The following is a 15,524-nucleotide window of genomic DNA, read 5'->3' on the forward strand; positions in this document are numbered from 1 at the left end:
GGAAAGAAACCTCACACAAATGGCCAGGTAGAATTTTTTTTTTTTTTTTTTTTTTTTTTTTTTTTTTGCAGGGTGGGGGGTGGGGAGAATAACATGGGTATAATAAACAAAATTCTTGGGATTCAAACCTAAGGACAGCTCCAATTGCACATGTAACAACATCAGAGTAGTAATGATAGTCAAATAAGCAAAAGATGGCCACTATGAGTTACGGCACAGCAAAAAAACTCTATGCATTTCCTTCTTCATGTCAGAACACAGACCCAATCTCCATAATCATAATAATGCTCCAGTAATGTAGCAAAGAATGTATTCTGATTGGAAATAAAAACAGGAAAACTTGTTCTGCACATGAACAAGGCAAACCTGGCTTTCATTTGTCACCATGTGCACTAACTCAGGTTTGTGACTTGTGCTTAGTGCTCTAATGAAAGCATTAGCACCTCAGCATGTCTTGACTTGAAGCTAACTAGCTATATTTGAATAATGACTAGCATAAACAGATTTATGTCCTTGTACTACTAGGTTAGAGATGCACAACTGCAGAAAAAGAACATGGCTACATAGTCTATCATACCCTTCTCGTGCAAGCAGTGAGCATAGAAGTCGAAGTTCTGCTTGTGGGAGATTATGCAGCACAGTTTGAGTATCAAATTCTGCATCTGCTCCAGAAGAAGAGGGTTTGGAGGAGTCATCAGGCTTCCTAGATTTAAGGTCAGAGCCAGAAGCTACAACGCTAGAGCCTCTGTGTATCTCAGCATCTGATGTGGATATCTGAGGACCAGATGTTTGTTCCATGGCAGGCACCCCAGATTCATTAGATAATTTAGACTTTATTTCAGCATTATCAATTATCACCTCCAATAAATTTAGTAGCTGCAATAAGAAGCCAATGTGGACAGAAAACCAGGTTAGTATACCTGAGAATTAATAATAACAAGAATATCCAACTTCTTGAATATGATTACCTGTTCAAGATGTGCTATACTTCTCAAATAAAGGGGCTGCTTCAAAAGTCTCAAAAGCAATGCAATAGAAAAGTATCCTTCCTGTTGGTTCTTTCCTGCCATAACATCCTCTTCAACAATCATCACAGCTTTGCCACGTGCCTTATCACAATTTTCTGATTCTTGTTGGGGTAGCTGAGGCAGCTTAAACTGAAGCAAAATCTTTGCCACATAAGGGTGATTTCGAGCCAAGTATGTCAGGGTTTCAAGAACACGCCGAGACACCAAAGGAGGAACACCTATATAGTGAGAATAAAAATACATGACATATCAAAAAGCAAAAGAATAGAACAAGGTATGTGAAACTGGTACCAGAAAAAAAGAAAACAGTTTAAATCAACAGGTATCAAAACAAAGTACTAGTTCAAACTTGACTTCAAATATCACTTATTAAAATAAATAAACAAAAAACGGATCAAATAAACTATATCTGAAAAGCAACAGCCATAATTTAAACCAATGGACTTCATGAACTAGTATTCCTTCAAAGCTTAATTTTAAGAAAAAGTAGAAAAGGGAATGGGATTCAAATATTTGAATGCTCAGTTAAAAAAATGTTAACCACCACCAATCAACCCTTTTATCACACCATGCGGGATTGGCTACACGATTTCTAGCTCCCAATCTATTTGGCTTTTTCTATAATGCCCTTACAACTCATATCATACTTAACTCCCACCAAGTTTTCCTAGGTTTTCCCCTACCTCTTGCGAGATACTTGTTCCATGCCATCCACTCTCCTCATAGGAGCCTTCTATTAGCTTTCTTCTCAAATGAGCAAACCATCTTAACCGAGTTTCATGCACTTTATCTTCAATAGGGGCTAACCCAATCTTATTACGAATAACTTCATTTATAATTTAAAAAGATGTCAAAATACTTAAAAACTGCTTGAAATATAAGCTCCAGCAAAGTTTTTCTTACATAAACACTATTACAATCTTTTGCAAGAGAATGCAACCAACAAAATAATGAAAAAAAAAGTCTGATTTTTAACAATTTCACAATCCACAGATCCAATGCAGGGCCAGGCTCTGGGTGTTGCACTTTTATTGCATCTCATAACTCTTCCACAATCACCTGTGGTCAGTTTTGGCCATAGAATGAAAGAAACAATAAAAACTAAAACATGCCAAGACCCTCCCCTGTACCTTATAAGCCTATTTATTTTCCATTAATTCAAATAATCAGAGTAGCAACAAAGAAGTTTTCTTCTCTCATTTCTTCTTTTTATTTTTTAGTGTTAATCAAGCTTTAACTAAAATTTTAGAAATCTGAAAAAAGGACTAAGTGAACACAACTGCATTTAATAAGGGAGAGAAGTTGAGGAATTACCATCAAAAGCTTGAGGCCGGGAATACATCACATGACTCTGGCAAGCATACAACCTGTAAGATGGCTCAGAAGCAATCATATGATTAGCAGGCTTCCTAACATCAAGCATCAACAAGTCCATCAAAATTTCCACCAGTGCAATTCTGGTCTCATTATGTGCACACAAGTTCAAGAGAAGCCTCTGCAGCTGACCTTTGTAAAGCGGCTGCATGATAACAATATATAAATCACAAGGAACAGTATAATATAAAAGGGAATCAATCACACCATGTGAATACCTGGACAACACGAAGCAGTCTAACCATTGCTTTCAGAGCTTCTGTGTCAACTAAAGGAGCTCCTTCAGCTTCAACTGGCTTACTTCCCATAGACCTACGAGCAACAATTCCACCAGTTCTATCGATGCTAGAACCCACACCTTCACTCCTACGAGAAGACTCACCTCTACGGTTTCTGGGATACATTCCAAAGAGTGCCCGGTTATAACGGTTCGCAAACCTTTCACGCAACATGTTAGCCTCCGCAACAAGAGCAGGTGTGAGATTGGCAAGAATATCATGAGAAGATGTCAAGAGAACCTAAGGATAAGCACAAAAAGGGAAATCCAAGTAAATAATCAGGAATATTGCAAACCACAAGAAATGCTTGTCAATGGATAAGTACCTCTTCTCGCAAATCTGAAGGAAATGTTGCAATTATTGAGACAGTGTCCATCTCAACAGGTTGACCTTCTAGTTCATGTGATTGATGTAGTCTTTGTGCTTGCTGTTGTGCAAGAACCTCTTCTCTGATGTCAGGTGGGAGAGCTGCTAGAAATTCTGGATCAATGTCTCCAGTGCTTGGTTGTTCAGCATTTGCAGGCTGTGATGCTTGACCTTGTTGAGCAGAAAGAACTTCAGCGCGCAACTCTTCAGGGAGTGCATCTAAGAATGCAGGGTCAATTGACCCTGAATCAGCATCACCGTTTGTCTGCTGGACCTCTGCCTGACCATTCTGATCTGCTTCTTGGCTAGGATTTTCAGAGACTTCTGTTACACTATGAAGTGTTATGTCTCTGCTGTTTGCTTGTGCAGAATTACCAAATGACACATTTGCTCTCCTTACTCGGGTGTCAGAAGAACCTTGTCTTTCTCCACCATCATCATGACCATCAGCACTTCCAATTTCAACATCCAGACTCCGAAGGCTCTCCCCCAAAGTTGCACCACTTCCACCACTTTCCTGGCTCACTGCTTCAACATCCCGCACAGCAGCATCATTGTTTTCAAATTGCATTTCAACAGATTGTGTGTGTGTACTTGTTGCATCTATCCCCTGCAAGGATTCATTTGCTGTGGGCCTCACATCAGTGTCACCGGAGCCATCTGTTGCTACAGAAGAGGGTGGAGGCACATAATTGCTTTGAACATTGCCATGGTTCTCAGCAGGTGTTTCAGGGGTCATCCCTGCAGATTCTTGTAATTGACCAACCTCACTCTTACTTTGAGGTTCCACTGGAGCTGAGTTCTGATCAGAGGGTTTTTCTGCAGCTGGCCGTCTCAAATGCGAAACAAGCAGATCTTCAAGCCCAGGGGAAACTGCAGATGAATTTGATCCACCAGTTTGATGGTTACTGTCCGTCCACAAGTTAAATCGGTGTCCATGACGTCCATTCCTCAATGACCGGAAAATAGCATCTAGACGCGAAGAGGTGCTCTCTGTGTTCCTATCAGAATAACTGACTTCGTTTGTGCTCTCTGAATAAACCAAAAAACAAAAAATGGAGAGAGAGAGAGAGTTAGAATCTGTAAAACAAGATCTTTTATGATTTGAAAATAGAAAATAAAGATCATGCAGCCCTCCCCCCCCCCACAAAAAAAAAGAAAGAAAAAGATAAGTTAAATAATAAAAAATGAAGGTTCCAGCAAGAAGAGTTACCTGATGTCCTGAGAGAAGCAGTGTGTAGCGACGAAGAAGGTTCCACCAGAAGTGGATGTTGTGATGGGGAAGCAGTGTCACCAGTTCTCCCCAGGAGATTGTAAATTGATGTGGTGCGCCCTTGGTGTCTAGGTCCAATGACTTCAACAGGCATCAGATGAAGAGTTTCATTGGCAAAGCTATGATCTCTACCAAAAACGTCGATATGATCAAAAACATTTATCCCATTGATTCCTTCCTCCAGCCTAAGTATGACTCCATCCTCATCATCCTCGTCCTCTTCATCCTCTTCGTCCATCACCTCCTCATCAAAATCATCCTCATCAATTTCATGGTCCTCTTGATCAGTATCAGGATGTGGCAGGTGATGGGCCTCATCTTCTTCCAGATCATTAGGTTCCTCATCATCCTCATCCTCATCTTCATCTTCATCAAGATCATCTCCATCATCCCCTGACATCTCATCATCATCCTCATCAACAGGATTCTCTTGATCATGTGCTTGGATTTCAAATCTTATACTCACAGCATCAAGGCTATTTTCGGAACCCCGCACGTTTTCAGGAGTTTCATGCATATAATCATCTTCAGTTGCAGGAGCAAAGCCTCCTAGATCTTGGTCATGTTCCATATCATCAGTAACGGCCTCAGATGCACCATAGGTCTGTACAGCATCAAAAGACTCGATGCGGTCAGATGCCACAGAACTCTGGTTATTTTGAGCATTAGTTTCCATGGACTGGGATATAACACCGCTATTATCAGTTCCACCTAGTTGAGCTGGATCAAGGGGTTTTCTTGAATTTTCAGACTTGCTAGCAATCATGTTAGCAGCATGTATATGTTCCTTTGTCACTACCTCAAGTACTTTTACAAGTCCTGTAACAACTTTAGCAGATTCAGCTTGATCCAGGTCTAACACTTGGAGAGTACGCGTCAATGATGTCACCAGACCAACATCTATAAAAGTAGCAGAAGCTTCTGCAGTAATATATGAACCTGTGGGAGTACGGGCAGCAATTACATCATTCAGCAGATCAATTAAAGCAGGAATATCACTGCCCGGTGGCTTGAAACCAGCAGATGAATCCACAAAATCATTAAAGACATTACTGATCTCCCAGAAAATTCTCTTCCTTGCCTCTGTGGATCGAACACAAGATGCCACCAGAAACTGGCTTGACCGGCTAGCTAGTTTGTGCTTCCAGTCAATGTCTGTTTTCTTTTCCTTCTTTGAACTTCTAGGACAGGGAAGAAACTTGTGAAGAATATGATGGAACATTCCACCAGAGCCATGGCCAGTAGAAGCACGTTGAGGACACCTCAAACTACTAGCTTCAGCATCTCTTCGCAAGAGAATATGAATAGATGAAGAATACATCAAGAGAATCTCAGTCAAAAGCTTCAAAATGAATACAATCTTGGCCAATGCTGCAGAATCTTCCTGGTTATTAGTCCCATCCTCTTCGGATACAGAAACAACAGCCTTCCCTTTCCCCTTGTCTCCAGTCGTATCTATGTCCATGTCCAATAGTGATGAGGTATCCCTGGTCAAAGAATCATCTTTCAATTGAGGTACAAACATTATTACTGAATCCAACAGAAGCTCAATCACATTGACAAAATTCTGTGGGGGCTTCCGATGAGCTTTCACATTCTTTGAACTTGCATCAGAAAGTTTGTTGTTCCCATTCCCATCACCAGCCTGTGCTTTGTCTCTGTCCACAGCTTTATCCTTCTCTTTTTCTTTATCTTTGGATTTATCCTTATCACGGTCTTTAAGCAGAACAATATATGGCCTTTCACCCACCATCTCAACTTGGCACACAGAACGAGCAGCCTGCATAAATATCACCGGATCTCGTGCTACAACTGAAGTCAAATTCATAAGAAAATTGCGGGGAGTAAGTCTTCCATTGGATTGTCGATTAGCAGCAGTCACAACACTGTGTCTTATTTCAGATTCCATTGCTTGCTGAAGAGTCTGGGGATCTTCCAGGATATGACGGATTATAGTCGCAGCAATACTATCAAAACCAACAAACAGGCAACTTGTTGGCAAGAACAGCAGCGAAGGCAAACCTCCAGCCTCAAGAAAACTAACAGCAACAGAATGAGTTCTGCTCAGAGTAGAACATAACTGCAAAACAGCATGCATTGTTTCAGATGGAAGCTGTTTCTTGATACAAACACAAGCAATCTCAATAAGTCTCTTCTTTTCCTGTATACTTATATTCATTGGAGACAATCCCAATGCTGAATGTAACTTGTTCTGCTTATCTTCATCAATTACTATAGATGTTTGATGGCCATCAACATCATCCTTTTTTAACAGCTCTGCAACCTCAGCATTCAGCTTTTGATCCACTTGCGACAGCCGGTCAATAGCAAGAAAAGCTGCTGTCACCCACTTTGGAACTTCAGATTTTGCAGAATCAACTGAACTAGAAGCCCAATTTGAGAGTAAATCTGAGGCAATCTTCACCAGACCAGTCTTTGAGCCAACTTCTCGGGCCAATGCATCTTCATGAAAAATTAATGCTAGAACATGGAATAGAGCATTTAGCATTGTACCATTTCCAACCTCAGAATTGCAAAGCTTCACCTGGTCTACAATATAAGAAATGACATTTAACCGATATTGACCATCATTTTGGGAGGAAATCATAACAAGAAGGTCTCGAACTGGAAACGCTAGAGACTCTTTCATTTTTAAAAGCTTTGTACATGTAGATAACAAGTCTTCAACAGGAGGGGTTTGGACCAAATCGTCCATATGCTGATTATTTTCATGTGAAACATCTTTAGTTTCCGGCCCAGAGTTTCCAAGTGACATGGCTAGTGCACGGGCGAGTTCATCGTCTTCTTGGATTTCCTCCGGATGTGAGAATAACCATTCCATAGCCAGCTCCACACTATTTGAACCAACCTGCCTCAAAGCTTCTTCTGCTCTGGACCTAGGAAATCCCATCTCCACAATTGTTGCAATAGTTGATTCATTGGGAGGAGGCCCAACAGTGCGAGCCATGCCACTGCTAGAAATGTTTTTCACTTCAACACCAGAATAAATATGCCGAATTATAGAAATAACTGTTGAAATGAAATCATAGCTGCAATCAGTAAACTGAGGGTGAGTCCAAACAGGCAGCACTGCTTTAAGCACCATGGACTGGAGGACCCTCACAAAAGTCTCAGCATCACGCGGAAACTCAGTATCCCCATTTCCCGGAGGTAGTGTGAGCAAGTGCTTACTTAAAGGAGACAAAATGAAAGATGAAGTCACAAGGTGGTCCATTAGTTTACAGTAGCTGGCTAAGGGACCATAGATCCAAGCATTGTCTATCTCTTCCTTTGTATCCTGCTTTAAAATCCCATCATCGGTCTCCATGGGAGAAGCAGGAGCTCTATTTACTGCAAAAAGCAACTGGCTGGTAGCTTCAAATGTAGTCAAAACTGACTGAATAATTCCACTCTCGTAGAAACACTTCACCAAAACAGGATTGCATGAATCTGGCTTGTCTAGTAGAATGACATCAATGAAATCAATAACCTTCCCAAAGTAACGGCATTTTGTAGAAAAAGATGCTTCTGAACCAGAAGAATTCACATGACCTCCAAAATTCATGTGGTCAAGTGTGATGGTTGCAAAGCTAGAAACCACTGAACTTGGAGGTGACAAATTTAACGCATCATCCCGACGACGAGAGGGATGCAAGAGTGCTTTTCCCAACTCCAGAAACAAATGGGTAATATGAAAAGAAAGTGACTTCACCATGTCGCAACAAGAAGAATAATAGGATCTCCGCTTGTCATCTTCCTTTCCAAGACTGGTCCCGACACCATCAGAAGACCCAGATGATGCATGAGGTTGATTATTGGCTCCAAGACGCAGGTTTGTCGGACCATCAATACTGAGTCTTTGTTGAAGACCAGAAGCACGACTAAGATCACGATACAAGTTTATAAGGTCAAAAAATTGGGACTCAAAACTCCATCCTGACATCCTTCTTCTCATAAATGGATCAAGAAACTGCCGAAAGGAGTTGAATCTTTGCTCTTCAGTTTCATTTGTACCCGACTCTGAATGCCGTGACTCAGCAGTGGAACCAGAACCATTATCCTCCATCTCAAGCTTAGCATCTTCCAATAGAGCAATCTGCCATAGAACTTCACGTTGTACACGTCCAATATCTTCCAATACATCCTTGCTGTCATTTCCAAATTCAGTAAGCAATGCAGCTACCCAGCGGTTGTCTTTTGAGGCAGTAAGAAATAAAAGGAATTCAACCAGGAAGAGTGAAGAAAAGATTTCACTATCTGGAGGCATTCCTGGGTCTAGCAGAAACGATCCCGAAGCCACACTAAATCCAGTCAATGCTTTACTCAGATGATCTCTAAGAGAGGAACAGAAAGCACGTGCCAAAGGAACAGAATGATGTTGAGTGAAACCCTTGAAAACGGAAGTGCTATGTAGAGCAATAGACATTCCTTCAGATGACTGCACAATACTTGGCTGCAATAGAAGTTTCAGTAAAGCTTCAATTCCTGACTTCTCCACAAATAATCTACATGTTTCAGCATTTTCCATTGTCCTTCGGACCAAAACCATTACATGGAAGATGGATAGTTGAATAAACTGCTCGTCACTTATGCCTTCTGTAGTAGCATCTATTGTACTAACCAGGCAGCAAGGAGCTTCATTTTCCTTGTCCTCAGCATCTGTTTCCATTGCAGAACTCTTGCTGACCTTTCCTGGTGATCCTATGCTATTGTCTCCAATGGTAGCAATTGTATTAACAATTTCAATGATTAAATCAACACCAGTGCTTCTCAAAGAAGAAACATGTCGCAGAAGCTCCTCAACAGCATTTGCCAAAGGGACAATGCCTTCATTCATTGCTACCACATATTCCTTTGAAGTGAAGATATCAACGAGGAATCGTAGTGCTTTAGTTTCTTTCACTGCTTCCAAGCCTTTGGCATTTAAACAAATAGCACCAAGACCATTAGGAACACACGTGAGAGCCTTTGGAGAAGGGAGAATCCCAGTTACTACAGAATCTAAAAATGCCTCTGGAAGACCCAATTCATGCAAGGCAGTAAAGCAAGTAGGGTCTTTGTGAATAATTTCACTCATCACAGTCACAGCTGAGGAATAAACATCACCTCCAAATTTATCCACATTTCTGAATATCAACAATAGAGTGTCGGGCAACAAAGCATCATGAGAATTTGGGGATCTTGCAGGGTTTGCCAGAGCATAAGTAGCAGATCCAATTGCTTTCAACAAAACCCTAATTAGTCTCTTTTGGATGTAGAATTGATCATCATTGTACTTCATGCCTTCCCCGATAATCATTGAGCTATCATTTGCTCCAGTAAAATCAATGACCCTATTTACTTCTATCTGGAGCCGATGGGTCAAAAGCTCCACTCCCCCCAAATCTTTAAAAAGTGTTACAGCTGTATTACTGTAGTCCATGAGCTTTTGAAGGGTCTTCACAGCAAGACAAACAAGATGGATATGCATGGGGTCAGAATCCTCTAAAAGAGGCAAGAATGTTGGAACCATTCCTGAGCCCCTAACAACACTCCCAGATGTCGAAGAAGATATAACATGGAGCAAGTAGAACTGTAGTAGTGCCTCAACAAATGAAATTGATGATGGATCATTAGAATTATTCAGTGAAAAAATTGCCCTCTGGAGAACATTAAGGAGAATCATGCGGTTCCCTCCTGCAAAACTGATGCTTGATCCACTCAGAATCCTTGCCCGTTCATGAGATGATGAATATGCACCTAATTGAGCCCCCAAGGCATGCATTGCAAGTGTTCTAATGGTTCCAGGAACAGTTTCTTCTGACCTCACAATCCTGATTAGTTCATTTGTATACTCTGGCTCATTAGCAAAAAAGGAGACCAATTCATCATGAGCATCACTAGATTGGACAAGCACGATGAATGCAAGAAGACAGACCCTACTGTACAGCCTGCATATTCTAGAAGATCGGAAGGCATGAGCATATCTGATTCTGGTAAGCAAGGAGAACCTGTGCTCGGGAGGCACATTGTACTCCTCAACACACTGCTTCATTAGTGACAGATCATCCTCCTTCCTCAAATGGAGATCTGGGATGTGAATAACACCTCCACCTGAAGACTTTGAACCTATGCTATCTTCCCCTGTGCTCTGAGAGTTGGCACCATGGAACTCAAAATAAAGGGTTGATCCTAAACGGTGCTGGGACTTGTCATAATCATTGTGCACCTCAGATGGAAACAAGGACAGCCCTTCTTCCTGGGTCCTTTCATTTACCAGAACGCAAGTATGCAAACCCAATCCCTCTTCTTTGCTTCCCCATCCCTGCGCTAATGACAGGAGACAGCCATTCACTGAGCCACATCCAACCAATTTTCCACTTGCATGTAGTTTGGAGGGATTTATTTTCACCAACGCGGCAAGAGTCTCCAAGGTAGCTATTAAAATATCAGGGTCTGTTGATGCTAGGAGGAGATTGAAATGCTGAAAAGAAACAAGAAGACATTTTTTAGCTAGAAAACAGTGAACTACTACTGAATTAGGACACTAAAAGATATCAAAAGTTATGTTCCAAAATTTTTTACAGGTTTGCCACCTTTGGGTGTCTTTGTTAATACAACTGCTTTACTTATCAATAAAAAAAAATCTCACAAGTTATGTGAACTAAAAATCAGAAATATACAGGTTAGTTTCACATTCAATGCCATTCTATAAGCTAGAAATAGTTGCAGCCTAGACATACACAACTTACCTCTAGACCACTAAATGAACTCTTGTTATGACAGTTCTCCAAAATAATTTGCATCACTCGCAAAATTTGTAAAACAGCTTGTTTTGGAAATGGACAATCATCTTCTGGAGTATTATCTGTCAAAAGGAGGTCACTCCTGCATGACAAATATGTCTTAAAGTACGTCTCAAAATGCAGAAACAGTGGCCTCCAGTGATGAAAATTTCCCTGAAATCCATTCACCGAATGAGTGAACAACCAAACTGGATAATCAAAAATAAGCAGAGGAAGGAAAATTTTCAACCTTGCCATACTCCCAACGGAATCCAGAAAGAGGTATTGCTATATCCTGCAATGGACTCTGAATCACCTTGTCTATGAATGCCTTTATTTTAGGAGGCTGCAATTAAAACACACTGTCAAATAATACATAAAGGAAACAAGGACTCAAAAAAAAAAAAAATGCAACCATCAGTGAATTTTAGATTTTTTTTTTTTTTTTTTTTTTTTTGGGGGGGGGGGGGGGGTTGCTTTTCGCCTTCATACTAGCTTAGTCATAGGACTGATAGATGGTCAAAATTCTTTCTTCATTCTTTTTTTGTTGTTTTTTGGTTTTCTTTTGAGGGAGGGAGAGACCATTCGCCATATACACTATTTTATAACCAGGCCACTAGCATCCATAACCATAAGCACTATGGTAAACAATCTGTACAGCGCCAACCATTCTCCTAAGGATGTTGAACACTCACAACTCAATAGGTGGCCATACCAGCACAATAACCACACCTAAATCATTCTTTTGAGTAGTGATAGAGTTCACTGAATAAGTTAAACCTACTCAACCATTTTCAATAGTGTGTTCCAAATTGTTTGATGTTTACATGAGCAGGTTATTTCTAATTCCGCAACCATGACTTTTTTCCAGCAGTTTCGCCATATGAGGTAGTAATTGTCAATCATTAAACAAATATTTAAATGATAAAAAGTAGCCAAGCTTGTAGTTATGTATTTAGATAAAAACCATGTGGATTTTCTATCTATGAGCACAAAGGTGAATTTGAAAGGTAAAACCAGAGAAAAAATACCTCAATAGATAGGCAGCATGCACAAGAGAAGGATTAAATTGCACAGTAGCAAAAGAGAAGAACAGACATTGAGACATAATGCAATTCAAATATGCATTGGGAGTGGTAACTAGGCAGGACTGAATGAGGACAAGAGAAGCTATAAGAATTGGTCAGCAACACGGCAATGGCTGATAAAAGTTAGCAAGTTCAAGCACAAGGTCTAGGTATTAATGATAGAGCCCAATAAAATATTTAAAAACTTGGCTTATAAAAAATAAAAGGAAGAAAGTAAAAATCTTGAAGAGATTTATTTTATTTCAATTTTTGTGAATTGCAAGCTGAGGCAGAGAGTACAGGGAGAATACTGTCAAGACCCTAGGGTGTCCTAGGGTTTGAATAGGAATTTAGAAGAAGAACAGAACTAGAGGGAGAGAGAGAGAACAGATTAAGGGAAAAAGAGAGAACAGAATTAGAGGGAGAGAGAGAGAGAGAGAGGATTGAAAGAAAAGGACTTGTCATTATTCTCTGATGATACTTCCTTACTGCTGTGTAGGTCTTTATATAGAGCATCTAGTACACTTCCTCAGCTAATTCAACCACCCAACTAACATACCTAACCGCCTAACCCTTTTTAGTTAGCCCCCAATGGCTCATATAAGATAAATGCCAATCAATTACAATTATAACCCTAGGGTCGTGACAAATACCTCATGCATCCAAAAGATTTTATGATCACAATTGAATCAAGAGAAAAATACCATGAAGCTGGAGGAAGAATCTTTCACATAATGGTTTTCAATTTTCAGCAGAGAATGGTAATTTTACATATTTTTCATAATTTCATATTTTTAGTAGTGTGACTATTCTTCCCACAAAGACATCAAACAACTGATCACCTTCACATTATTCTTGGCCACAAGTAGTAAAAAAGATGCTATATATCTGGAAATTGTTAGATTTTATGTTTAGTAAATCCTGTTAGCTAGCATATATTATTACCCAAATTTGTTAACTTCTAATGCAAATCCAATTCCTCTAGAAAGTTCACAGATTCACATTCACCTCATGATACATTGCATACTTGATTAGTAATCTTGTTTTTTTTAAATGCAGCAACATCAAGCAATTATTTTCCAAATTCTAGCTAAATTGGTTCTTGAAAGGATAAATAAAATGGATGCTTTACAAACAACCTTCGAAAAATTTTCAATGGAGACATGATGTGTTTAGTTTCACTGGCTACTTGAAGAGAACAGGTTGGACAATCATGCAACTCATGATGAGATGGATACTTCACAGAAGGTCAGGTTCTGAAAATTAAATCAAGACAAGGTTTTTAAGGGTTGAAATTCCTAGTGTCCTTACATCTAAAGGTCTCATAATTAAAAATTGCACCTTAAAAGATAAAATAAAATAAAAAAGCATTCAATATCAATTATCCCTGCATTTCTATTTCCTCATTTTGAATCAAGATACCTCAACTGCAAAAGTATACCCTCTATCTATCTACATATTCCAGCTCAAATGTGTGTTGAACTCTGGTGAAGAGTAAACAATTATAGCTGGCATGGGATTGACACAAAAATAATGACAATTGGAACAACCATTTCCTACTTTATATAGACAAACCGAGTATACACATGCTTCCAAAACCATAAACCAAAACCCCAAATAACTAAATAAGAAATATAAAATAAAACAGAAGGCATAGATCTATTGCTACTATGGCAATGATTAATAGAGTCAAACTAGGCATCAAATGAACAGAGGTGTTGCCCATGATTATACAATTGCTACGAGGTCAAAATTTAAACATGCACACATGCACACACTCACGGAAGCATATCAATGAGTGGGTCAGCTTTGAGGCTATTATCCATAAGTTTGTCAAAAAACAAAAGATGCCAATAACACCAAAGGCATTAAATTAATAAATGTTTGCTGTATTGGATTCAAAACTACCAAAATTCTTCAGCCCACAACATTTATTGTTAGAATTCAATAAAATAACAAATCACATATTATTAGAATTCAAAACATTCGGCCACATTTATTGTTGGAATTCAAAACATTCAACCACAATCAATGTAAAGACTACAGAGGACTGTGGGAGTTCAAAGAATCTGGCCACCCATATTGAAGGCGTTGTCAATGCTCAACTGGCGTTTTGCTAACTGATCCAAATGCATGAACCATTACAGTGAACCTTTAAGTTCTGAGTTGAATGGATCAAACCAGACCAGGACTGTAAACAAACCAAGCTACTATAGTCGGGTCCCTTGTTTAGCTCATCATTGGTTGTTTGATCCCCTCACTAGGCAGATAAGCCAAGTACTAATATATCTTGAGGCAGGTTAGCCTTAAGGATTCAGCTCAAACCCATTCAATACGTACAATATAATCCAGGGCATACAGTTATTTTAATATTGGCTCAAAAAAATAAGCACATTTTGAATATCAATAAATCTACCAAAGCAAAACCTGATAACCAACTATTCAGCTCGGCTCACTTACAGCCCTAATGCTACTTCAGGCCCTACCCAACTTTACCCTTTATCAGTAATCATATTCCTGCCCAAAACCCATTCTCATTTAATCTGATTCTGTGAGGAATGACATGAATGCCAATAAAACCCAAATAAAAATAATAATAATAATAATTAACTACTAATTGGAATGGAACCCTAACCAGCAGTAATACCTAAAATCCAGATACAATTGAGTACACAAATCTTGAGTGCATACTTAACCGTAAAAATACATTTAGAGTTATCGAAGAACTCACAGGCTCCGAATCGAGTTTAACAGACGGACCGATAGCTCCTTCGGTGGATAACAGTTGCCGCAGCCTTGACGGCAAGCTCGACCTTATGGTCGCCATCTCGCCTCTACTTTATCTACTCCTGTAAACTGCACCGATGATCGAAAATCAGAATCTTAGATTGAACAAACAAAAGTAATCAAACAGATAACTAAAGAAATCAAAAATCAGGGCTTCGATTGAACATTGAACGACAACGAGATCAGATGTACACACGTATCTAAATACAAATCGACATACATCCACATCCAAGTCTTCGCATATACAGAGAGAGATAGAGAACCGATTCGCGAAGAGATATTAAGGAGAGAGAAGAGAGAAGAGAGAGAGGAACCCAAATTGTGTGTGTATTTTGGTTAACCCTTGAAACGGAGAAGGGGAAATTTTTATATACAGCTGACACACAGTCACTTCGTCCCAGTCTAGGATCTAAAATGAAATGGCGGTGTTGCACTTTAGCCCCCCTTTTATTGTCAAACATTCACTTCCCTGCGTTTTATTTGCGCCAATGACCCTGTGTTTATGAGTCTTATCTCTTTTACACCCTAAATTAAATAATGTAAAATTGCACAAATATCCCCTGGGGTGCGACTAAATTTAAGAAACC

The 15,524-nt window shown here is 39.6% G+C and overlaps 1 protein-coding gene across 1 annotated transcript in view; it reads right to left on the reverse strand.

Annotated features, from left to right (window-relative positions):
- Positions 1-15,322, reverse strand: part of LOC127799135 (E3 ubiquitin-protein ligase UPL2-like) — a 19,142-nt gene extending 3,820 nt beyond the window's left edge. Inside the window, exons 1-10 of the mRNA XM_052332882.1 lie at positions 15,158-15,322; positions 14,882-15,006; positions 11,334-11,429; positions 11,051-11,257; positions 4,260-10,782; positions 3,006-4,078; positions 2,621-2,920; positions 2,343-2,547; positions 969-1,246; positions 578-876 (exon numbers count right to left, since the gene is read on the reverse strand). Coding sequence (XP_052188842.1) covers positions 578-876; positions 969-1,246; positions 2,343-2,547; positions 2,621-2,920; positions 3,006-4,078; positions 4,260-10,782; positions 11,051-11,257; positions 11,334-11,429; positions 14,882-14,977 — 9,077 coding nt within the window. The 5' untranslated portion in view covers positions 14,978-15,006; positions 15,158-15,322. The remainder of the gene's footprint in view (positions 1-577; positions 877-968; positions 1,247-2,342; positions 2,548-2,620; positions 2,921-3,005; positions 4,079-4,259; positions 10,783-11,050; positions 11,258-11,333; positions 11,430-14,881; positions 15,007-15,157) is intronic.
- Between the last annotated feature and the right edge of the window lie 202 nt (positions 15,323-15,524).

Source organism: Diospyros lotus, chromosome 4 (assembly GCF_014633365.1).
Source record: "Diospyros lotus cultivar Yz01 chromosome 4, ASM1463336v1, whole genome shotgun sequence".
NCBI lineage: Eukaryota > Viridiplantae > Streptophyta > Magnoliopsida > Ericales > Ebenaceae > Diospyros > Diospyros lotus.